The 22,269-nt window shown below is 45.9% G+C and overlaps 6 protein-coding genes across 9 annotated transcripts in view; 4 read left to right on the forward strand and 2 right to left on the reverse strand.

The window, feature by feature from the left end:
• The window catches only part of LOC6537377 (cadherin-87A), a 56,702-nt gene extending 55,835 nt beyond the window's left edge, over positions 1–867 (forward strand). For all 3 annotated transcript variants that reach the window (XM_015192817.3, XM_015192816.3, XM_002097897.4), the window contains exon 18: positions 57–867. In XM_015192817.3, coding sequence (XP_015048303.1) covers positions 57–131 — 75 coding nt within the window. In that variant the 3' untranslated portion in view covers positions 132–867. The remainder of the gene's footprint in view (positions 1–56) is intronic.
• Positions 868–1,041: 174 nt separating this feature from the next.
• LOC6537378 (putative inner dynein arm light chain, axonemal) lies at positions 1,042–2,062 on the forward strand. Its single transcript, XM_002097898.4, has 2 exons — positions 1,042–1,536; positions 1,591–2,062. The coding sequence occupies exons 1-2, from the start codon at positions 1,164–1,166 to the stop codon at positions 1,968–1,970; spliced, it is 753 nt and encodes a 250-aa protein (XP_002097934.1). The 5' UTR covers positions 1,042–1,163; the 3' UTR covers positions 1,971–2,062.
• Positions 1,978–11,617, reverse strand: LOC6537379 (RNA helicase aquarius). Its single transcript, XM_002097899.4, has 8 exons — positions 11,427–11,617; positions 10,884–11,364; positions 10,479–10,822; positions 4,840–5,874; positions 4,322–4,776; positions 3,008–4,223; positions 2,579–2,947; positions 1,978–2,518 (listed from the first exon to the last, which is right to left on the reverse strand). The coding sequence occupies exons 1-8, from the start codon at positions 11,538–11,540 to the stop codon at positions 2,069–2,071; spliced, it is 4,464 nt and encodes a 1,487-aa protein (XP_002097935.1). The 5' UTR covers positions 11,541–11,617; the 3' UTR covers positions 1,978–2,068.
• On the forward strand, positions 7,049–10,477 carry LOC6537380 (probable G-protein coupled receptor Mth-like 5). Of its 2 annotated transcripts, none has more exons than XM_015192820.3 (6): positions 7,049–7,769; positions 8,863–8,987; positions 9,054–9,224; positions 9,282–9,463; positions 9,519–10,022; positions 10,093–10,477. In XM_015192820.3, exons 1-6 carry the CDS (start codon positions 7,517–7,519, stop codon positions 10,349–10,351), a joined length of 1,494 nt encoding a protein of 497 aa, XP_015048306.1. In that variant the 5' UTR covers positions 7,049–7,516; the 3' UTR covers positions 10,352–10,477. The 2 variants fall into 2 exon arrangements, with proteins under 2 accessions (XP_015048306.1, XP_002097936.1); XM_002097900.4 differs by having other exon boundaries at positions 7,108–7,769; positions 9,522–10,022.
• A 61-nt stretch (positions 11,618–11,678) lies between the features above and the next one.
• Positions 11,679–14,738, forward strand: LOC6537381 (sphingomyelin phosphodiesterase 4). The gene is made up of 8 exons (XM_015192821.3): positions 11,679–11,771; positions 11,854–12,025; positions 12,082–12,381; positions 12,437–13,263; positions 13,330–13,599; positions 13,663–13,975; positions 14,035–14,292; positions 14,354–14,738. Exons 2-8 carry the CDS (start codon positions 11,993–11,995, stop codon positions 14,654–14,656), a joined length of 2,304 nt encoding a protein of 767 aa, XP_015048307.1. The 5' UTR covers positions 11,679–11,771; positions 11,854–11,992; the 3' UTR covers positions 14,657–14,738.
• Positions 14,679–17,255, reverse strand: LOC6537382 (cytochrome P450 315a1, mitochondrial). The gene is made up of 6 exons (XM_002097902.4): positions 16,900–17,255; positions 16,191–16,400; positions 15,864–16,090; positions 15,425–15,777; positions 15,160–15,366; positions 14,679–15,105 (listed from the first exon to the last, which is right to left on the reverse strand). Exons 1-6 carry the CDS (start codon positions 17,142–17,144, stop codon positions 14,785–14,787), a joined length of 1,563 nt encoding a protein of 520 aa, XP_002097938.1. The 5' UTR covers positions 17,145–17,255; the 3' UTR covers positions 14,679–14,784.
• Positions 17,256–22,269: the final 5,014 nt, after the last annotated feature.

Here is a 22,269-nt window from a genome sequence, read left to right on the forward strand (position 1 = left end):
AGAATCCACGGAATGTAAAGAATACAATTTATATTTAGACTTTTTCCCCCCTTCAGTTGTACGAGTTCACAGGATCCACATTCCAGGCTCCCATTAGGGACGGAGACGATGCCGTGGCCGAGCTGATCTAAGGGTCGATGGGAGTGCTGCCCTAAAAGACGTGTAAATTATGTAGTAGCTGTGTATCTGTGTTGTAGACAAGCCCTCGCCGTGGTTAAGTTCAGCCGAATCTGTTCTGTTGCACCTTTGAGTTCGTCGTTGCGTTTCGATCAACAATATTCTAGACACGTACATAGCACATATAAATACTTATATAAATAGCGTAGTTGTAACTGGTAAGCCAGCGTTTATCTAGAAATCAAGTAATCAGGATAGAGAGCCAGGAGCAAAAACAGAACTACAAGAACCCATAGAGGAAATTCTCCCGCATAATTAATGACAATAATATATATGTACTATTATATATTGACAATGTCTAGCCGTAATAAAACGATATGAATATGTAAGAGTTACTAATGTACATCTACATCTGCATCTACACAATTCAGTCTTTACTCGAAAACTTCCGCGATATTAGTTTTAATGGCGATCAGAATCGTCTACAGTTTAAGTTGTACCACTAAAAAGACTAAATTATTTGCTCTTCCAATTCCGTAACACGTTTAGTTGTGTGTTAACAATTAGTTACTTAGATCCTAGGTTAATTAGCCAAACTTGCTCATACTTATAGGTTCATATTTTAAGTTGGAGTGAATTGGAAATGTGCAACGAACTAAGTTACTTTTGACCGCTGTCCGACTCCTCACGGGCAGAGCCAGAAACTCATTTATGTTTGCATTTACATTAAACATATACACATAAATACCATAAATGTGGTTTTATTTGAAATTAGGGCCCATGTGAATCGTATTTTTACACCTGTTGATATTTGCCAGTTCAATACATCTATAAACAAAAACTGAAACCGTTGCCGAGTTGCGTATGGTTGCTAGAAGGAAAAATAACAAACTTACATCCCCTGGAATTTTCTTAGCACAGGCATTTCTGATTTTCTAATCAACGCTGAACATACTTGCTGAATTCCAGAAGCACACAAGTTTACATAAATTATATATATTTTTTTGAGATAGAAATTGAGCTATTAAAATAATAATACCAGCAAAATGGAGGAGCTGGATATAACAAGCGTGGGTCAATTCCAGACCCTGGTGCGCTACAACAATCCGGTGCTGGTGGTGAAGCACCCGGACAAGAAGGGGGGCGCTCCGCTAACAGAGATAGAGATGAAAAGGCCCCAAACGGCGGGCGCTTTGCTAGATACCAAAAGGGAAACCGAGGAGATTCTAAATTCCATATTGCCACCGCGCTGCTGGGAAGAGGATGGCCAGTTGTGGCAGCAGTCTGTGTCAAGTACTCCAGCAACACGCCAGGATGTGATAAATTTGCAGGAGATGCTCGATACTAGGCTGCAGCAGACCCAAGCTCGTGAGACAGGTATTTGTCCCGTGCGCCGCGAGCTATACTCCCAGTGTTTTGGTAAGATGACCTTTTTTTGCCCCCTTCCGTCTTGTTAAAAGTCCTCTATCGCAGACGAGATCATTCGTCAAGTTACCATAAACTGTTCAGAGCGTGGCCTGCTACTGCTGCGCATCCGCGATGAGATCGCCATGTCAATGGAGGCCTATGAGACATTGTACTGCAGTTCCGTAGCCTTCGGCATGCGAAAGGCTTTGCAGGCACATGAGGAAAAGGAAATGCTCCGTGATCGGGTCAAGACTCTTGAACTAGACAAAGAGGCATTAGAGGAGATAATTGCGGACATGAAGCTTAAGCAGGAACAGGCAGAGCGTCGTAATGCTGAGCTGAGAGCCTCGGAGGAGAAGAAGTTCACGGAGGAGATAACTTTCCTGAAGAAGACTAACGCTCAACTGAAAGCTCAGCTAGAGGGCATAACCGCACCCAAAAAGTAGACTGAGATTTATGGTGTGTGGTCTATGCGTTTTCTTTTTGTCACTTTAACTTTGTTGTAACTTATTAAAATTAAATTATTTGAGCAATCGAACAACAACTAAGACTCTTCAGTTGGAGCAGACTCCTGGGTTTTATCTTCATCAGTAGCTTCCTGTTGAATCTGTTCTCTTTCAGCCATATCCGTGTCGTCCACGTTTATTTCGTTAAGGATAGGGGTGGGCTTAAAGACTTCTGTTGTTTTCTTTTTGGACAATGGCTCCTCCTTAGCTGCTCGTTTTTCCGGTGGCTCCTCGGATGCTTCTTCTGGAACAATTTCCCCATCTTCCTGGGGCAGCTGGTTGCGCATTGCTTGCAACTCTTCTTCGGAAGGCAGAGTGCCCTTTAGCTCCTCCATTTTCGCCATGTACCGCTCGTAAACAAACTGTGCCATTTCGGACATGTTATCTACCGTTTTGATATCTTGACTTGCCACATCAGCACTAGCCAAACGATCCGTGGGATACTTGTCTTCGGGTACCAGACTTAACTTCAAAGGTCTCTGTGTTAGCTGAAAAAGTGTCAGAACTATAAGCCCCGAAAAAAACTTTAAAATGTCACTCAAACTTACAAGCTTAAAAGTCTGCTGCAGCTCCAGACAGTTCTTAAACAAGGAGACCCTGCCAAATACATATAATCCAAGGCGCGCTCGACTCATGGCCACCACTAAACGTCGTACATCCCGCAGATGTCCAACCGCCTTGGTCCGTACCAAAGAGATAAGAATGTAGTCGTTCTGCTGACCCTGGTACTTATCTACGGTGGTAATCTTATGCGGCCAACCAATAAGAGGATTGTTGCCACAGCGGGCGTTGATTACGTCGCGGATGAGATGCTTCTGACCGTTGTAGGTTGTCAAAATGGAGATCTTGGCTGCAGGGTAGCCCAGCAGGCGCATGTACATGTACACGGCGACAATGTACTCCGCCTCAGCAAGATTCTGTGGGTTTTTTAAATGTTGAGATAAGAAAATTCTTGCAATTATTTAGTTTCGTCTTACCTGGTAGAAGTAGGGATTGGGCTCGCTTTCACCCACTCCTTTGAAGTCTTCCACATTAATAAGCTGGTAGTCGTGTGCAAATCCTGGATTAGCCTGTTTGTATTCATCCCGCTCAAAAATGTGCTGTAGGTCTTCTAGCTTCTTATAGCGCCACTTGTACAGCGAACAGATACTGGCTCTAGCACGACCCTGACCGTCAAGATCTACGGTAGGCACTCCAAGACGTACCAGCCTGGTAAACAGACTCTGTTCCATGTTAGAGTACTTTTGGAAAGCCATGTTTTTAATTACGGGCGGCAGCTGATGGTGATCCCCGATCATGATCCAACGCTTTAGACGATTAAGTCCATCCAGCGGATTCTGCAGCAGCAGCGGAATAAACGTTTCGATCTCCAGGATCTGTGCCGATTCTTCCATAAGGATGTTGTCATACCGAAAACCGAGATTTACCAGCTCCTTGCGTTTGAGTGCAGCATGTGTACAAGTCATGGCAATGATCTTTGCCTCTTTGACTAGCAAATATTTCGATCGGTCCAGTCCCGTGCGCAGCAGTTCAAAAGCACGGAATTCCTCAAGTTCGTTAAATATATCCGAAATGTATCGGAAATTGGAGCAGGCTATATCCATAAGTTCTTCATAGCTCGCACCCTTGAACAGTGGTTGTGGGGCATCAGCAAAGAATTTTCCAAAGGGAAACTCCCTTTCAAACTCCGCTCTGAGCTTTTCCGCATCAGTATCTTCCTTGTGTACGGCTATCTGACTCTGGAACTTCTCCCATCGCGCCATGACATTGTACAGGTAAAAATAGCCGGCGGTCTCACAAGTGTAGGCATTATCACCACTCACACCGAGCGCCTCTTGCAACTTCTGCACCTGGCTAAGAAGATCCATACGCTTGGCCAGTACATAGTTAACGCGTCCGTATCGACTGTAGTCTTTTTCGGTCTCCAGCGCTTCCTCGCCGTGACCAAGACGCAGCAAGTGGCGCTCATCGATGTCCAAAGCCATGATCTTTTCAAACAACTGGTTCAGCGCCTGATTGGAGTGGGTCACAATAAGGGTTCGTTGATTGGGGTGGTTATGATAAATATTCGATATGATTTGCACGGCCACGTCAGTTTTACCGGTACCAGGCGGACCGACCACCAGTGTAAGTCCCGGTTGCATTCCCGCACGAATGGCTTCCACTTGAGTGGGTGTAAAACGGATAGAGTTTCTAAAACAAAGTGGTAGGATCATTTGTATTCAATTCCGTTCAATCATATATGAGGGATATAAAATATATTAGACTGGTTATTAGATTTCAGTACTTACTGTTTAGGCTTGTCGCTGGGATATGGACCCCTGGCCTCATATTTGTAGGGCTGCACCAAAATAGATTTGGCTAATTCCTCTTCCGGTTTCTCTTCATGATCCTCTCCATCGCTTTCCGTTTGAATAGGCACATCCTCGAATATTAGCCTAAAGGGAGGTTGGCGGTTTTCCTCCGGCACCTCACACTTCAAATTGTAGTTGGGGAAACTGGCCTTCAGATGATGGAAATCCAAGAAGGTATCATTAAACTCCAGACTGCGTTCCTGATTCGGCATGTTACTATAGTGCGCAGCTCCAGGATCACCATAGCCCAGGAGAATGTCGTGCAGCCAAGGTGGAACCACGCATTCTGTATTCATTAAGTGACGTATGGTTTCCAGCACGGCCTTGAAGTTGTTCTCCTTGGGTTTGCGGCGCATCAGGATGTTAAAACTCTCGTAGACATCGTCGGCCCTCTGAATAAAGAACATATTAATTAACACTGTTGACAATTCAGCATTAAATAATTGGAAACCTACCTCCTGAAGGTCGTCCATGTCCAAGCGGTACTGATTTGAGTCCAGCCAAACGCGATAGCAACGATTCTCACCCTGGAGCTGTGGCCTTGGTTCTGGGCCATCTTCTATGACTCGGCCATTGGCATCGAGCATGCCCTCCACCTCGCATCCACGGACACTGACCAAGCCCACCTGGGGAATAAATGGTTCGCGGTGCTTGTACTTGGTGCCATATGGTTGCGTTGGCTTTACTGTTATGAGGAAGCACACGTCGTGCTTGCGAAGATTCTCCCACTCCGCCTTGATCTCTCGACGCACGGAGAGAGTTACGCCCACATCAGCACGCACTCTTGACGGTTTCTTTTCGCCCAGATGAGGCTTGGCCACTTCGACCACGGCAAAGCTGGCAATGGGCAGAGCCATTCTTGCCCAGCCACCGAACACTACATCCCCGTCTTCTGATTGCCATGGCAACATGCGGCTGACAGCATCCTCGATGTCTTGCCGGATTTCGTAGGTGGATTCCAAGCGGAATAGGTTAAAGTTGCGTAGTAGATAGTCGTGGAGAGTCAGGAACTGCAGATTAAGCTTGGGTAGCGCCAGGCAGCTCTCACCGGAGTAATACTCCGAGGGCACCACGTTCTCGTCCCAGATGATCTGCTCCGTGGGATACAGGGGCATCTCGTTGAGCGCCTCCAACTGCGAACAGCGTCGCTCATGGCGCGTGATCAGTAGCTCACGCAGAAACTGCTCGTCTACCCGATGCCAGTCTAAGGGTGAGACCACCTCCTCTGGCACCAGATTCAAGAACGTGGCAATCTGAAGGAGTCCCTTGCCATCCAACCCACCAAAGTGCTGCTCCAGCGACTCCCTGTTATCCACTGTGGCCACGTTGGACAAGGCAAAGACCCGCAGGCTGGGAAACTTGGCGAACACCGCTCGCTGCAGCGAGGTGATCTTCTTGTAGTGGAGCTGGGTCATGTCGTGATCCGTGAGCGAACTTCCAGTAACGTCGTTGATCTCGAAGCGGGTATAAAACTTGAGCATGTCCAGGAGCTGTATGTATGAAATTGTACTGTTAAAGCACTTAACTAAGATGTAATTATATCTAATTAAGGGATACTACAAATGAATGATCAATCATTCTTAACCCCATTTTGGCTGATCCGCTCCTGTTTGGTTTCCCAAACGCGCGTGTTGAATGGAACGTGTTTGTTGTATTGTTACCTGCCATCGTGAATTCTACAAACTCACGCAAACATGGAGCGTTTCTCTTTCCCTGTCGAACTCTCTCCTCTCTTTCTCTTGATTTCAACTGCACTACAGGTATTCAAAGCCAAACACGCTATGTAAGCCAAGCCGGTTGGTGTACCCCAAAAGGCTGATACGTCATCATTTTGGGCAAGACCACTCACACAGTTGCACCAGCTAAGTTTGACTGTGTGTGCGAGAGAGTTAGTGCTAATTAGACGAGCCAGGTGAGCGGAAAGCGGAAGTCCTTGCTGTTGGAATGGGAGACTTTACCTGAAACCCAATACATGCGTGTGTGTTCAATACAAATCTGTGTTGAAGGTTAGCTGAAGGGTGTTGTTAGCTAGCATTTGATTATAGGGAAGTCTTTAACGAACTCAGAAGACTTCTGTCTTTATTATCTTCCCTTCCATTTCAGCAGAGTTTGTGGAGGTGCGAGAGGACAAGTGTGTTGACAGGGCACGCGTCAATAGAGCACTGCACACAGCTGCATCTTATCGCACCGCATCATCAAGTCTCATCCTGGCGCAGGAAGCGAGGGGCGGGGGAGCACTAGAGAGGCGCTGGAGGAGCAAACAAAGCCGTCGCATACTCATACAGGCAGACATTGCCGGTTCCTGCTTCACTCGTTCTGACTACTTGCTCCAATTGATAATTTCCGTCGCTCAATTTAAAAAAGAGAACACGAAGAGGGAGAGAGGGCGCGAATTCAAAGCCCTGCTTCAACATTTTATACCCTCGATGGATCAAAGGGTATAGTACAATGGTACTATAAAGTAAATAAGAAATGTTTGGATATTCATTTTCGAATGCTTTTGAAATAGTCAAATTTAAATTGCATTTCATTTTATAGAAACTTTAGTATGCCTACACATGCCTAAATGGATCCCCTTACCATGTCTTCTTAAATATTTCATAGCAAAGATATATTTATTATCTTATCCTTCAGGCAGAGCAGTGAATAGTCGGGGCAGAACGCTCAGTCTGGTTTTCAATGCGAGAGAGGGAGCTCTTTGGTGGGGGTTGAGCGCTGCTCTCGCAACTCTCCACTCTCTCGCCGCCTTAGTGACTTGATATTAAGAGCAGGGGACAGAGAGTCATTCGCTTTTTGTCGTCGCTTCGAATCGGTTGATGTTGCTTCTTCCACTTTTATTTCGATTTGAATACTGTTTAAAGAGGAAGTAAAGCGCGCATTGTTTATTAACCGAATACGAGTCTGAATCCCAGACGAAAGTGCCTTTGTGGGTGTGTGTTGAATCAAAAAAGTGTCGCTTTACTTGAGTTCTGGCATGCAAGTCATGATCTTGGCTCACAGCCGGCACCTTGATGACGCATTTCTTGGCAAGCGCAGATCCACATAAACACCAACGGCAACTGCCTTTTACCTGTGTATTGTATCTGTATCTGTGCCTGTATCTGTATCTGTGTCTGTGTTACTAAGCAAAAGATGCTCGTAAAAACGCTTGGCGCGCATTTTGCAGCCGGGCAAAATGCAAAAAAATGCAGCTGCTCCGCTCTGCTGATTCCCCTGCTCTGCATGTCACTCCTTAGTATAAGCCCTTTACCAGCAAACAGTCATGTCACTAGCGCCGGATCTTCAACGGGGCAATCTTCCGATCCCAACCTAGTGCTGGTCAACAAATGCTGCGAGAAGTTCGAGATACACGTGGACCATGAGTGCCTGCAGGTCAACGAAACGAGTAAGTTCAACAGCTGGCCAGGCGGAAAACTCCTAGCCCCTCGAAAAAGTTGCCATAACAACCACAACCAAGCTGTTAGCTGTTGGCCATTCAACTTTATGGATTTTCCCTCCTGGCATGCTACACATGTATGCCCAACATTAAATGGCCCATTTGTTGGCTATCAGTGGATCAGTGGAACGAAGCCAACAGCTAAATATCCCCAACTCCACGCTCGTACTCCCCCAAGAAAGTTCTCAAAACAAACAGAGGGTGGCCTCAATCCTGATGGGAAATATGATTTATGCTGTGGGGCATGTTTCTGTTTAAACATTAAGTAGCCACTTGATGAGGGATTCCCAAATCGGGAATATCATCTCTTGGAAGCAAAACGAGGCAGAAAATCCATTAGTAAGCTACTATAGATGCTTCTGTTCTCCATAAATACAAAACCGAGTAATTAACGCTTGTGGAGCGAATGGTGAAAAGAAAACAAGAAACTTTAATAGTGTCAAAGAAAAGCCAAAGCCTTGTATACCTTACACTGACTATTCACCTTGGATGAATGTTTTATGAACAATAGCAACAATTGTGGAAATAGACGAAACGAAACGAAACGAAATTCTAGCTCGGACAGCAAACAGCTAAAACTGAATAAAACATTTACGACCATGGATCGGCCATATAGGTGACACATAAAAGTGTAACTATTACTGGTAGTTGAATCATGGCATTGTACTGATCTCATCCCATTTTTAATTGCAGTCATTGGAGTAATCCCAATACTTGAATATGGCACATAATCAAAACGTGCAATCTAATTTCCGTGTGCCTAACTATGATTAACATATCAATGACTGAGTTAGAAAAAATGTATTCGAACTGCGATAATTGGAGAAGAACCAATTCGCACAAATGGCAAAACCAGCTGATGAAGACGCATTGCACAGCTCAAGTTCTTTGCCCAGAAGCGTAAATATTTATATTCGCGGAGAGAAAAGAAAATCTGGCTCCCCTCTGATCCACCAGACCAACAAAAGCTGCAATTACTTGAACTGCCTTAATGATTTTCCACGGTCTGTGTTCTCTATTTATCGTTGGTTTCCATTTGCAGACTACTTCCAGCCGATGTTCACCAGCTATGGAGGAGAGCAAAACAGGCCCGTCAACTTCAAATTCGTCATCGGTATTCCAAATTGTGGATCCATGCAGATGTGGCCCATATACCACTATGCTGGCGTAAGTCCCTTGGGGTTCCTTTGCCCGAAACTTCTGGACAGTCAGGTTTATTTTTATATTTTCCAGAGCTCTGATAAGCTGGTGTTACTGGATGATGGGAAGCTAAGGCATTACACCAATGCAGAAAACGAGGGAGATGAGCGTCGTGGAATACAGTCGGATTATGAGGAGGATATTGCCGGCAGTCTGGAGCCGCTATACCATGACTACGAAAAGAATATGTATTGCATCGACAAGGTGAGCGTAGCTACAGTCCAAATAAATTGCAGGGATAAACAAAAAATCCATTCGCAGGCCACTTCCAGTACTGGAGAGGAAAATGTGCTCTTCGCCAAGATTTGCTTGGCTCGCAAGGAGATCAAGTGGAGTGATTCAAACTTTCTGCTTCGAAAAATCTTAAACCCAATATTCCATGGCATCTCGCTTATTATTCTGCTGGTCATCGCCATCATCTATTTTATACTCCCAACTCTCAGGTGAGCAATGGGTTGAATCTGACTTCCTGCATGCGTTAATTTTGAATCCGTTCAGCAGAGATCTGGTTGGCAACATTGTGACAACGATAGCCGTGTGCCTTATGGTAAGCCAGGCAGCGGACCTGGTGAGAATATTCACCGAGTTTACCAGCCATGTGAGCTTCATTGTGGCAGACATTATTCTGTGCTTCAGCCTGTTAGCAGCCTTCTTTTGGCTAAACAGTTTCGGTTTTTATATTTGGAAGACCTTTCGTTCGAGGAACGTCTTCCTGCGAGTCACGGACGGCAGAAAGTACTGCTACTATTCCGCGTATGCTTGGGGATGCACAGCTACGATGGCTGCACTGGCCGTCTTTGCACATTTCTTCCTTGACGCCGACTCCTACAAACAGGAGCATATGGTGGGCGAGCAGGAGACGATCGGCTGGCTTGGCATCTGCATATTCTTTGCGCCAATTGCTTGTACCATTTTGGTCAACATATTCTTCTATGTGACCACCAGGAAGCTGATCAACCGCCGGACGGTATACGGCCGCATTGCACACAAGTTGAAAGCCAAGTAAGTAGAACGGCATCCCGGCATTGATCATAAGATACATAAGTATATGAAAACAATCTCTTTCTTACAGTTTCATCATGTTCTCGTTGATGCTGTTGGTGATGTCGATAGCCTGGCTATTCCTCATAATGTCCTGGTTGCAAATGGAAGGTCTGCTTTATGCCCACATCGTAGTCAATGCACTGCAGACACCGCTGTTGCTTTACATCTGCGTGCTGCGCCAGCGACATGTAACGTTTCTGCTAAAGAAGACCTGCTGCTACAATGAGCCGCCCTCGGCAAACGACTGGGGCGATGAATTGCATTACATGAACGGCAACGATTACTGAGGAGCCACCGTCCACACTAATATAAGTGTTTTCGTAGTTTAGCAATGTCCAACATTGAGATTTGTACTTAATTTTAACTAATTTATGCTGTACGAGATAGTTATTAAAAGAGAAGTCTGACACGTACCTGGCCAAACAGTTTTCCCTCCTCGCGACGAACCAAGGGTGACAGAAGTGCCCGTACAATCAGATGGCAGTCGTCTAAAACTGTATTAAAGAAGCGTCGCGTCGGCAAAAGTGCCTCCAAGTCGATGATAAACTCTAGGAAGCGTTCACAGTAGTGAACCACGTTAGATGCCACCGCGCCTTCGGCGGGAATGCTTTCGAGTATGTGTAGGAAGTCGATAATAAGGTTCTGCATAAAGTGTCTCTCCCAGAGGACCTCTGGTTTGCTGTCTTTCTCCTTCTTGAGCAGGCGTTTCCAATACTTTCGCCACTCGGGAACTTCTCGAAGCTCCTGTTCGCGGCGACCTGCAAGAAGATACCTTTAGGATCACTGCGGTAGGTGTTTGGGCTTTTGAGGAGAACTTACGGGGCTGCAGGCAATGCCACATGGACAGGGATACTAGGCGCTTGGCCTGTTCTCGGCACAGCTCTATCTCCATGCTGTTGAAGCAGTGGTTAATGAACATCAATAGAGCTGTCCGCTCCCTCAGCGTGCTGCTTGCCTCCTTTGCCTTTTTGCTGGGCAAACAGCTTTCTAGCACGTGGTGGAAGAAGGCCGGATACTGATCCGGAAGCTTTTCAAACACGGTCCAAACCTCGACGCGCTCCCTGAACTTCTCGTTGGCCATTATTACGATGGACATAAGGTGGGCATGGGTGGCGGTTTCCCGCTGGTAGTGCGGCCACAGATACTGCTCCAGATACTGACTAAACTCTAGCATGTTGATCCTCCGCGCGCTGTGGGCACCGCCATCGCCGATCTCTTCTTTATAGATGCGTTCGATGATCTTGGCACTATACGGCAGGTGATCTGCCTTTGTATCCGGCGTCCAATACTGCGATGCCAGCTGCAAATAAATTATTTCAGATTTATTTATATTTCACACTATTTGTCTAGCGGAGCACCCACCTGCCAAATGACATCGGAGCTGAGCTGGGCCACCGTGAGCGATCCACTTTTCTCCTTTGTGGTTTTAGCTGGTGGAGCGGCTTGTTGGGCTTTAGTTTGACTTCTTCGCTTCATGTTGCGTTTATAAAATTGCACTAAATGGAAAATAAACACAAAAATCTGCAGCAAAACAAACGCTGCCGGTCGCCAGTGTGACCGTAGTAGGGCCGGCAAAATACACCAACATTTTTCATCCGAAATACACTGTTTCCACCTCAGTCCACAGCAAAATTCATTACACAACCGTTCCTAAATTTAAAAAATGCGCGTAATAAAATAAATATATAGCTGGGCAGAATTTAATTAGTAAGCGCTAACAATTTCCTCATCAATTTTAATGTAATCATTATGAAAAGTGCAAATACCCTTTATGTCATCTTCACCGCAGTGGCAGCACTATGAAGCATATTGCACAGATACGGCAGCACAACAAGAGGTTTTGTTTACAGCACGCCGGCTGCAGTTTTAAAGAACTAGAAAGATATTTATTTGTAATTTAAGACAATTTTTTCACACACGAACTCACCATGTCACAGACCATGCCGCCGGAAAACTTAAGCGTGAGTAGCGAGCATCAAGCTAATACAGATTGGGCCCTAATGCCATCTCATTCCAGAGCCGCCTGTTGACGGTGCTCAGTTTGCCTCTTTTCGAGCGCGTGCACGAGCTGAGCATCCTGTTCGATCGGTGCTCCCTGCGCCAAGTGCAGGAGATCTTCCCCCACATTGTGCACTCCATCTTCGGGATCAGTGGCAATCCCTTGGGCTGGGGCCTGCGGACCACGACGCTGGAGAACAACCCACTGCACTTCCAGACGCTGCAGCAGTTCTTCGGCGTCTGTGGTCCTTGGATGCACGTTTGTCACCGCCTGCTTCTCGACCAGTACAAATTCGAGCTGGACATCAACCTGCTGCCGGTAGGTGTATTAAATATAAGGATACCATGACTTCTCCTAATTCCTTTCGTTTCAGGCCAAATTCGTTAGCCTGCTGCAGAATGGTCAAAATCCCCGGTTTTATGCGGAACTCATCAATGTAGATGCGATGGTACACCAGGTGTCCACGCTCTCGCTCAACGCCTTCGACTTCTATGTGATTCACTTTGTGCTGTACGCTCTGCAGCCGCTGCACTCTATTAATCCCATAGCCATGCAAATCCACAACGTGCGCAGCAAAACGATTTACCTGAAACTGGTGTCCGAGTACCTTAACAACTTCCTGCCGTTGGTGCCCGATGCACGCATAGAACCGGTGCACTTCAGCAGCGGCGTTAAGGCTCCACAGCCATTGCCAGCGCAGGCATTACAACCCCAAAGACAACCACGCTACATAAAGATCCCCAGCTCCTATCGCAATGGCGGAAACGTGTCGGGCGGAGGTGGCAGTCCCAATGCAAGCGTTGGCGGCGGTAACACATCACCACAGTCCAACAGCCCAAATGCCAGCGCGAACAGGGCCTACGCCTGGCGATCTGAGAGTGTACTCCACTTTTTCGTAGACATCTGGCTGCGCTACGACATTGAGTCGGAGCATCATTTGCCCAGCAGCGATTTTGTGCGCGGCGTACGCACCTTGGTCAAGCAGGTCCACTTCTTTGCGAATGGGGCTCAGCTCGATCACAGTTCGCTGTGCACGCTGCGCAAGGTATCGTTGAGTATGGTTAAGGCAAGGATCTACGCCTTTATATGTGGTTTGATCGATCGTTGGCCCCTGGACAGCTCGTTAATGGTGGTGCTGGAGCTCTGGCTCAGTTACATTCAGCCATGGAGATATACTATGGCGGCACTGAACAATAACACGTAATAATAGATATAACTTATAGATTGAAATAATGGAAAACCTTAATACTCTATTTTTCTTTTCAGACCTAGTCTTTCTTACAGGCCGCCCATTTTGTCCTGCTTCGATGGCTTTATCATCGACAATCTTATTATGTACACACACGTATTTATGCAGTTACTGCCACACTTTGGGCGGTTGGATTACACCGTATATCGCAACGCATTTATGCTATACCGATTGGCCACAATCTTCTCTCAACATGATTTAGTTGATAGACTGCAGCGTTTTGAGCGTCTTCATGGAGGCAATGCTTGTGGCTTTGACTCGCCCCAGCGACAAGTCAACATGATGAAGTGGGTTAAAACTATTTAATTTAACAACAGTCGTTATTTTTTAACAATACTAATTCTTTTTAGCAAATCGTATTCTCCGGGCTCTCAGTGGAATCAAGTGGTTAGCACAAGCTCCGCCAAGCTTTTTAGTTATACCATGCAAACGCAAATGGAAAGCTTCTTGTTCTTGATCAGTATGGCCCGAAACTCGGTGCTCAGAGACATCGCTAAGCTGCGCAACGAAATTGCGGAGAAACAGCGCTCTGAGGGATTTCTTAAGAACTTTTATAACAAACTCTTCGGCGAGTGCACCCAGGATGAAGTGACCCTGCGCGAGTTCAGTCGCATTCCGGAGGTTTTGCGTCAATGCATCGACGCATTCTGTCGAACGTTTAATGTGAGTTTACTGTTCGTTTTTGTTTAACATAAAATTTAAATACTTGAATGTCTAACCAGGTTGATCAAGCGAATCTATCTATGCATGAAAATCTGCCAGAGGAACCATCATTGCCCACTGCGACTGCGGTGCAAAATTTCAGCTTTTTCGACGCCAGCGACTCCATGGACACCTCAAAGCTGAACCCGCACCAAATGTCGCTCAATGCGTCAAGCATGCATGCTACTGTTGATCCTGCGACGCTGCCCATCCAGACCAATGAGGTTAAAGCATTGGTAAGAATGCTGCACTTCGTATCTGACAAGATAAACCGGAAGGTAAGTTTCAATTAAATGGCCTCTCTGAATTTTGCTGATGCTATTAAAATCTTGGTTCCAGTATGGTACTCAAATACAAGGATTCTACGTCCGCGACGATTACTGCGGGAAAGTTGCTCGGCAACTGTTGTACGCTCCGATGACGGAACAGTGGTTCGACAAAAGCTCCGGCCAAGCGGACATATGTGAAAACATGGTTCCTCCGCGAGTTTGCCTACGACCATTGGGCTCGATACCCGCTCTCACAACGATCGGTTGTTCCCTGCTCCTGGGCCAACTGTTGTGGGGTGCCCCCATCTTGGGACTATTTATTCTGGCCACTGTGCTCTTGGTCTATACCTTGCTGCAGGCATTGTTTTCCTAGTTTGAAATGTTAACTAGATAGATTACGAAATATGTGACATTTATATATTTGTATAAAACTAAAGAAACTACGATTACAATTACGATTACTGTTAGTTCTATGATTATGTTTATGCGTGTATGACTGTATCACTCGGTTCGCGGCCGAAGGGCTAATCGCAAAGTCTGATCGGGCACGGTGACCATGCGCAGCACGCTGTCAACGGGCTTCTCGTTGAGGCATCTCATCTCGAACTGGGAGGCACATCGGCCCAGCAGGGAGTGCAGCTGCTTGAGTGCCACACGGCGACCAATGCAAGACCGCTGGCCGATGGCAAATGGCAGACTACCGTGTGACTTGTGCACCTGCTCCGTCTCTGCAATGCACCAGCGCTCCGGGAGCACACGTTCCGGCTGCTCGAAGTGTGATGGATCGCGACCTGCCGTGTACAGGGAGAGCAGCACCATGGTCTGAAAACGGAATGCATGAACGATTAAGCTCTGAAAGAAACTTCATTCACTCACATCCTTTTCGATAAAGTGACCACCAAGTTGGGCGTCCTGCGGCAGAAATCGGCCAATGAAGGGAGCTACGGGGTACAGACGCAGGGACTCCTTGATCAGGCCGTGCATCAGCCGAGAATCATTGGTGGCTCGCTCTTTGGCCAGCCGTTTCTGGAGCTGGGGCTCCTGTGAAAGGGCAAATAATGCCCACTGACTGCTAAACGCGGTCTAAACGAAGTATGACTACGATTAGTAATTGGTTACGCGATGCGATCGGATCGCTTACCGTGTCACCGGCAGCAATGACCAAGTCTACAAATATCCTCTTGATCATATCGCCTGGCACATCCGCCGCCTGCAGGCGATGGTAGAGGGCCTCCTCGTGCGGGCTCCTTTTGTCCTCCTGCACTTGGATGCAGTGATCGATAATGGCAGCTCCATCGCGCAGCACCTCATCCACATTGGCCTCGAAGTCTCGCCAGATTGGCAGGCGCAGCATCTGAGCCAAGCGAGGCGGGAAGGTCATCAGTCGCGAGCTATGCTCAAACACCTTGTGCACAATCTGAGTAAAGTAGTCCAGCGACGCCTGGATCTTGGGGCAGGTGAGCACGCTGGTGCCGAACATGATGCAGCACAGTACTGCAAGTGGGTAGTGGGTAGTGGGTAGAGTAAGGATGAGATCATTTTGTATAGAGATTCAGCACTTAATGCATGACAATCGGTACCTTCTATAGACCAGCGGTAGAGCTGTTGTTCCAACAGGGGCAGTTCGTAGCTTCGGATTTCACCACTCTCCGCTAGCGGAATCGCCGCCGCCTCCGCCGTGCGTCTGCGCCACTGATCCACCATTCGTCTGGTACAGCTCTCAATATGCACGTCCATCCAATTCAAATTTCCGTTGAGCAGCAATCGATTAAGTATGCGTCGATTGTGCAGCCACTCGGCGCCCTCCCTAATCCCGTGGAAGAAGAGACAAGACAAGACAAGAGATCGGTTTCGACGGCTCCAAAAAATTTGCAATTCAACGAACTCATTTGCTCCACTCCACTTACATGAAGAACAGTCCCCGTTTGCAGGCATGTTGCTGGTTATACAGCGTCCAGGCATCCGGCAGCGGATGCTGCGGATACTGACCCTCGTGCTGGAAGACGGCGCGCATCAGATTCGCTGACGACACGAACACTGCATCCTGGGTTCCGCCCAAACGCTCCCGGAAAATGGGTCCATACTGCTTGTGCCTCGCATCGATGTACTTGTGAAGGCTGTGCAGAGGGAGGATATTTAGGTTATAGTAGCGATCCTTTTGACGAGGATATATAAGGACATGTGTAGAACTTCTGATAGTTGAACTCTCTTAAGTCGCAGGCTTTGTTAATAGATTTTCATTGCGTAAATTGTTCTTTCGTCCTTGTATTTTTCTTTGCTTTAGTTTTGTGAATTTTAAGCTGTTATTTCGATTTGAATTTTATAAAACTGTGAGATTTGAATATTATTTTTCATTTTATGAAGCATTTTAGATTATAACACAGTTGCATATAAACAATTCTATTACGTTTTGCACTTTTTGTTAAATCAGTGGAGTTAAGCACTTTCTCAAAAGAAAAATCAACTAATAATCACTTTTTTCAAAAGGTTGCCAATTAAGGTTGAATGGTTTAACATTGAACTAGTCCGGCATAAGCCAATTTTTATAGAGTTTTTGGCGACAATTATTATTATGCATGCTCTCCGACTTTCAGAAGTTCAACTATACGGATTTACTGCGTGGCTCCTCCGGCGGCAATGAGATCCACAAGTGTCCCGACCAGCGGCAGTCCCTTCACCCGCGGTATGGGCACGTATTTGGCGGCAGGCGGTGATTCCGATGCGGATGCGGGCAAAAGTTGCGAAGGCGGTGGCGCGCTTCTCTCGCGGAACATGCTCAGGCTAAGGATGCGCACCAGGAGCTGGTCGAGCAGGTGTCTCAGCCAGCGCAGCGGGCCCGGCCGCTCCCTCTTCTCGGTCATCGGTGTACGTCACGGTGGCAGCGGGGGGTAACCACCTGCACCTGCACTCGCTCTCGGCTGTGAAACGCTGTGGAAAACGCGTCCCGACAAAGGGCCAGGCCAGGGGCAGACTGACTCGACCCGCCAGCCGGAGCGGGCCTTTTAACCCATCGAGAATCGAGAGCCGGCGACCAAATCGCCGATCGGATCGGATCGCATCGGAGCAGAGCAGAGCGAAGCGGAGCGGATCGCATCGGCTGGCTACCTGCGCTGCCTGCCCACGATCAGTGTGACAGCGATGCCGGTGGGCATCGAATCGGACATAGCGGACACAGCGGACACAGCGGACATAGCGGACACAGTGGACATAGCGGACTTATGGAACATATATCAATAGTGCTGCGGATTGATATATATGCGCAAATCAAATGCGATCGGCATTGGCCAGACACCGAGCGCTGAGTGGACACTAAAACTCTGCTGGCCATGCAAATTTTGTGGAAGGCTGGAAGACTGGAAGGGCAAGGAGAGCGAGAAAGTTGAGGTAATTGCCAACTTTTCTTCCATTGTTTTGGTCAATTCTGTGTCAAACTGCTGGTGTTTATATGCTCTCATGCAATATGATTGACAAAGTACGAGAAACGGTGCGATCAAAATTTAAATTTAATGCAATTGAATGCACAAAGCAAATGCTGATATGTTTGCAGATTACTCCGTGCATAACATTTCAAAGAACACAGTCGACTTGCTTTTTCCCGCTCAAATGTTATTTATTTAATTTTTTTTGAGGTGTATATTTATTTATTTATTTTGATAAATTTGATTGGTTTTAATTGAACATTTATTTATTTCGAAAATCCTTAAACATATCAAAAAGCAACTGTTTCAAAAAGGTACACAACATTATACACTAATTGTTAGTGACTGTTTAATGAAATTTTCAGCTTATTAAATAAACATGTCTAAGTAGTCATTTTAAATAGATGAACATAATAAATGGTATTTAAAGTGTGTGTCCTGTCCACACACATTTCACCTCTGATTTTAAGCCAATGCAATCGCATTATTTTAAATCAACTCGGTGACAGCTTAAAGTGCTCTTTTTTCACAGCCCCCGTATATTTTGAATGCTGCGGAGTGAGAATGGAGGGAGAAAGTTGAATATGGAGCATTAAAAGTGCCATATTTCGCATGTTTCACGTTTAGTTGACACTAAAAATAAATCAAATAGAAACACACTAAAGCCAGATAAACCCAGCAAATGCACCATCAGAAAGTTGACAGGAAACAAAACAAGCAGGAAAATGAAGTCGACAGAGCGAGTTAAAACTGTGGCCGAAATGGGTAATGAAATTTATGCATTAATAGTTGCAATTCGAATTGGGTTATCAAACGACGGAGGAGAGCAGAATCGTGACCTGATAATAAACTTTACTTCTTGACGAAGGTTGTGGAAATTGTTCTGTGGCAGAATGGGAGGCAAATTCTAGGACTTGTCATATTTATGGTCTATTAGGGGGAGCAGTGTCACAACTTTTTCACTCCCCCCATCCCACAAAGCGAAAAGGGTTGAAATAAATAAATATTGTTTTCCATCTTTGTGGGGCAACACACGCGACATGCATACATAATAATAAAAATAATAATATCGGGCAAATGTAGGGGATCCCCAATTCATATAAAGATAATGCAAAATAGCACGAAGGACAACAAATAACCAAAAATAACAACGACCCCCCGCCATACTTTCCCCTCCACTTAATGCAATAATAAGAGCGATGCGCAAGGAGCATAAATAAAAAAGTATATACAAGTATAAAAGCGATGGGGGCGGAAAACAAAGCTCAAGGCAGCATGACGCCATTTGGAAAGCGACGCCTTCCGCTTTTATTGCCAACTTTGGTACGGGGAACGCGGCAGCGGGAGACCGGAAGTTGGAGCGAGCTCCTTTGGAGGATGGGCCACTCGCGCCGCGTGTCATGCAGTTCACATGGAGTAAGTGGAAGACTGCCATCGCCTCAGCTGGAAATGAGAATGCTGAGATGGATGAGCCAGGATTTCCTTGTCCATTAATATTGTGTGTGCCTGAATAGTTTGCAGATAGGCACGTAGATTGCTGATTTGATTCGCAGTTTACATTCTCTAAATGGCTAAAGAATATACTCCCCTTTATGGTAAATTGATTTTCTAGCTTGTATTTTTAATCCAAGTGTCAATTAACTTTGTTACTCTTCAGCTAGAGACTGGCAAACTTGCTCGAAAGTAATAGCTTACCTTTACACACAAAAAGGATTTCCTAGAAAAGTACATCCTTGCCACAAAATGCGGCGGAGAACGCATATCCAAATACTTTTTCAGGCCAAAAGGTAAGTGGGGAAAATAGCCAGAGCCAGAAGAACTTCAGGCTTACTCCAACTCGGCTGGAGCATCCTGAGCGAAACGTAAGCGGAAGTCCTTACAGCTTTTGCATATCCTAAAGTGCCACTAAGTGGTGCTATCATTCTTTCATGTGTGCGGAATGTGATGGTTATCACACGCCACAACAGCATTTGGATTCACATACAGATAGGGATAGGGGATACAAATACACTTGGATTGGGAAATACAGATACCCACGGATGGAGCCACCACTCTGTGCATCCTGCATATATCCTGTTTCTATGTTTGTAAGCTTCAAGTGTTTGTTGATTCTAATTCACCGTTCCCATTCCTTTTCTCGAATCCTCGATTCGCTGTGGTTTTTGTATCGCTGACCACAACAGAATTTCACTCTTTACTGTATTTTTTTTCCACCACCAGAGGACCCTCCATGCTGCTCCACCTCCTGGGGGTCACGACTGGGTCAGGACTGGCGCTACCAAAAAATGTGTCCAAAACATAAATGACATTTATATTGGTTATAGTATTATAAGGCCCCTCCGCTTATACGTGCCAACATTTGGGCCATAAAAATAAACACAAAGCAACAGCAAACAGTGCTCAAACAGGACAAACAATTTATACCACTGGCCAAGGAAGGAGAGGTCAAGCCATGATATATGAGAAATCGCACGCAGCCATAGTGTGTATGCTACTTCCTCATAAAGTGCGTTTCATAATCGGATGACAGTCGAGAGGTCTGCGCCCCACACCCCGCAGCCTCCTGTTTCTATAGCCTATTTATCAAAATATGATTCAAAGTTAAATAAAATTAATACTTTTAGATATTATTGCTCCCATTTTCTGACGCTTTACCAGTTGCGAAGCGTGGTGTATTTTGCAGACAGCGTTCAACTGCTCCGCGTTTATATTTAGAATTGGAAACTTTTGCCAAGTTCTGGGAGCCATAACAATTTTCTGGTCACGTGGTCAGCAGCGTGAGCTAAAACAGGGCTTAAAGAGTCAGAGACGGAGTCAGAAATTACGTATACGCCGTGTGCGTCAAAACGCAAATGTCAAAATTGGGCAGGCCGACGGGTCAAATGGCCAAAAGGGATGTGCCGTGGGTTGGGATATCACCAAGTGTGAGGGGGGCGTGCCGGTGGGCGTGTGTGTGGATGGGTTGTTGGCTGTTGTCTGTTGGCTGTTGGCTGTTCTGGCTCCAACGAGTGACTTAGGCTATGTGCGTGCCTTTGGCATATTTGTGTGCCAACCGCACACATCCGAGTGGGTATGAGTTGAAAGTAAGGACCGGCCAGGGAAGATAGCAGTGGTAGCAAAGCCAGCAAAGGCAGAGTGAACGATGGCAAGGGGAGCAAGTTCAATGGCTTCGCTCATAAATCCATCGCCGCAGCCAATACAAATAAACAAGGCAGACGGCCAGAGCAGTCGGAAAAATGAGAAAAGTCCCTCTAACAGCAGGCAATATTCGTGGTGGAGCGGATAGATGGCCAAACACCAAAACAACAACCGATCCGCAGACCCACGAGGACCTGCGCAGGGTGCATGCCACGTGCTGATTAAAACCTTTTCGATATGTTACCCAAACTTCGGGAAGGAACCTAGTTGGTGGGGCATGGCATTTGGTGGGGCATGGCATTTGGTGGGGCTTCAGCGTGGTTAGCAATTCAAGGGGGGTTACATTACTTCCTGTTGCGCAAACATGTGTGCAGCCACAAAAATAATTAATTGGCGCGAATTCAATATTGGAAATATACATTTTCAATATTTGGACAGTGTGAAAGCAATACGGTTTGTAGCTAACGTTTTGATTACGCCAAATATTTATTGCTTCACGCAAAACGTTTTAGGCGAGAGCATAACAATAAAAATTATGATTTACTGAATAACTGAAAAAAAGTGTTAGATTAAACCAGCTAATCGTTGCGAGTATTGTGGTTTATGGCAATACCTTTATTGACCAATCAAATGTTCATTTGTATGACATTTGATTTAAGGTAGTTTTCCGAGTCGAAGTGTTGTATATTGGAAATATTCTTTGACATATAGGTGACCAAAATTAGCACTTGTATTGCCAACTTTTTTCTCTGCTCTGTTATTTTTCCCTCAGTTGCCCTTTTTGCCAGACGGTGGCCAAAGGGTTTTATTTCCTGGCTCAGTCATGCACGACGAGGGACCCAAAATACAAATATACAACAAGGAAAAGGGCTACACAGTGCCTCGACTATCAGCTACCCTTTACTTAGCTAGGAAGATGGATATGCGCATTTACGCTTCTACAAAATATTAGAATATTTTAACATTACCTCGAAAATTGACAGTTTCCTGCAATTTGTCTATTTGTATTTGTCAATACGTCACTTAATTTCCAAGAATTGTGCATACCCCTTTTGCCCTACAAAGTATGGGTATGGCTTTTTTCGTTGTTGTTTTTTGGGGTTTTTTGGAAGGTTTGCTGCCTTTAAGCTGATGTTGTTGTTGTTTATCCTGTGGGCCTAAATCATATTAATGAATTTTCTTTTGGTCATGACTCGGACCTCTATCAAGTTGGGAAAGGGCTGCGAATGGAAGTTTGGGAAACATTAATTACGCAAAATTAAATTTGATATCCTCGCATTAGCCGTGAATCAAGCCGAGCAATGTACAAAACTGAAACGCTTCACCGGCTTTTATTTACTTTCGGAGGTCATTTTCTCTGTGGAAAGTGGCAAGTGTGGGCGCTTTGTGGGGGTCACCACTTGAGCGGCTTAGTTAAATTTATGTTGAA

The sequence above is a fragment of the Drosophila yakuba genome, chromosome 3R, assembly GCF_016746365.2.
Source record: "Drosophila yakuba strain Tai18E2 chromosome 3R, Prin_Dyak_Tai18E2_2.1, whole genome shotgun sequence".
In the NCBI taxonomy this organism is placed as follows: Eukaryota; Metazoa; Arthropoda; class Insecta; order Diptera; family Drosophilidae; genus Drosophila; species Drosophila yakuba.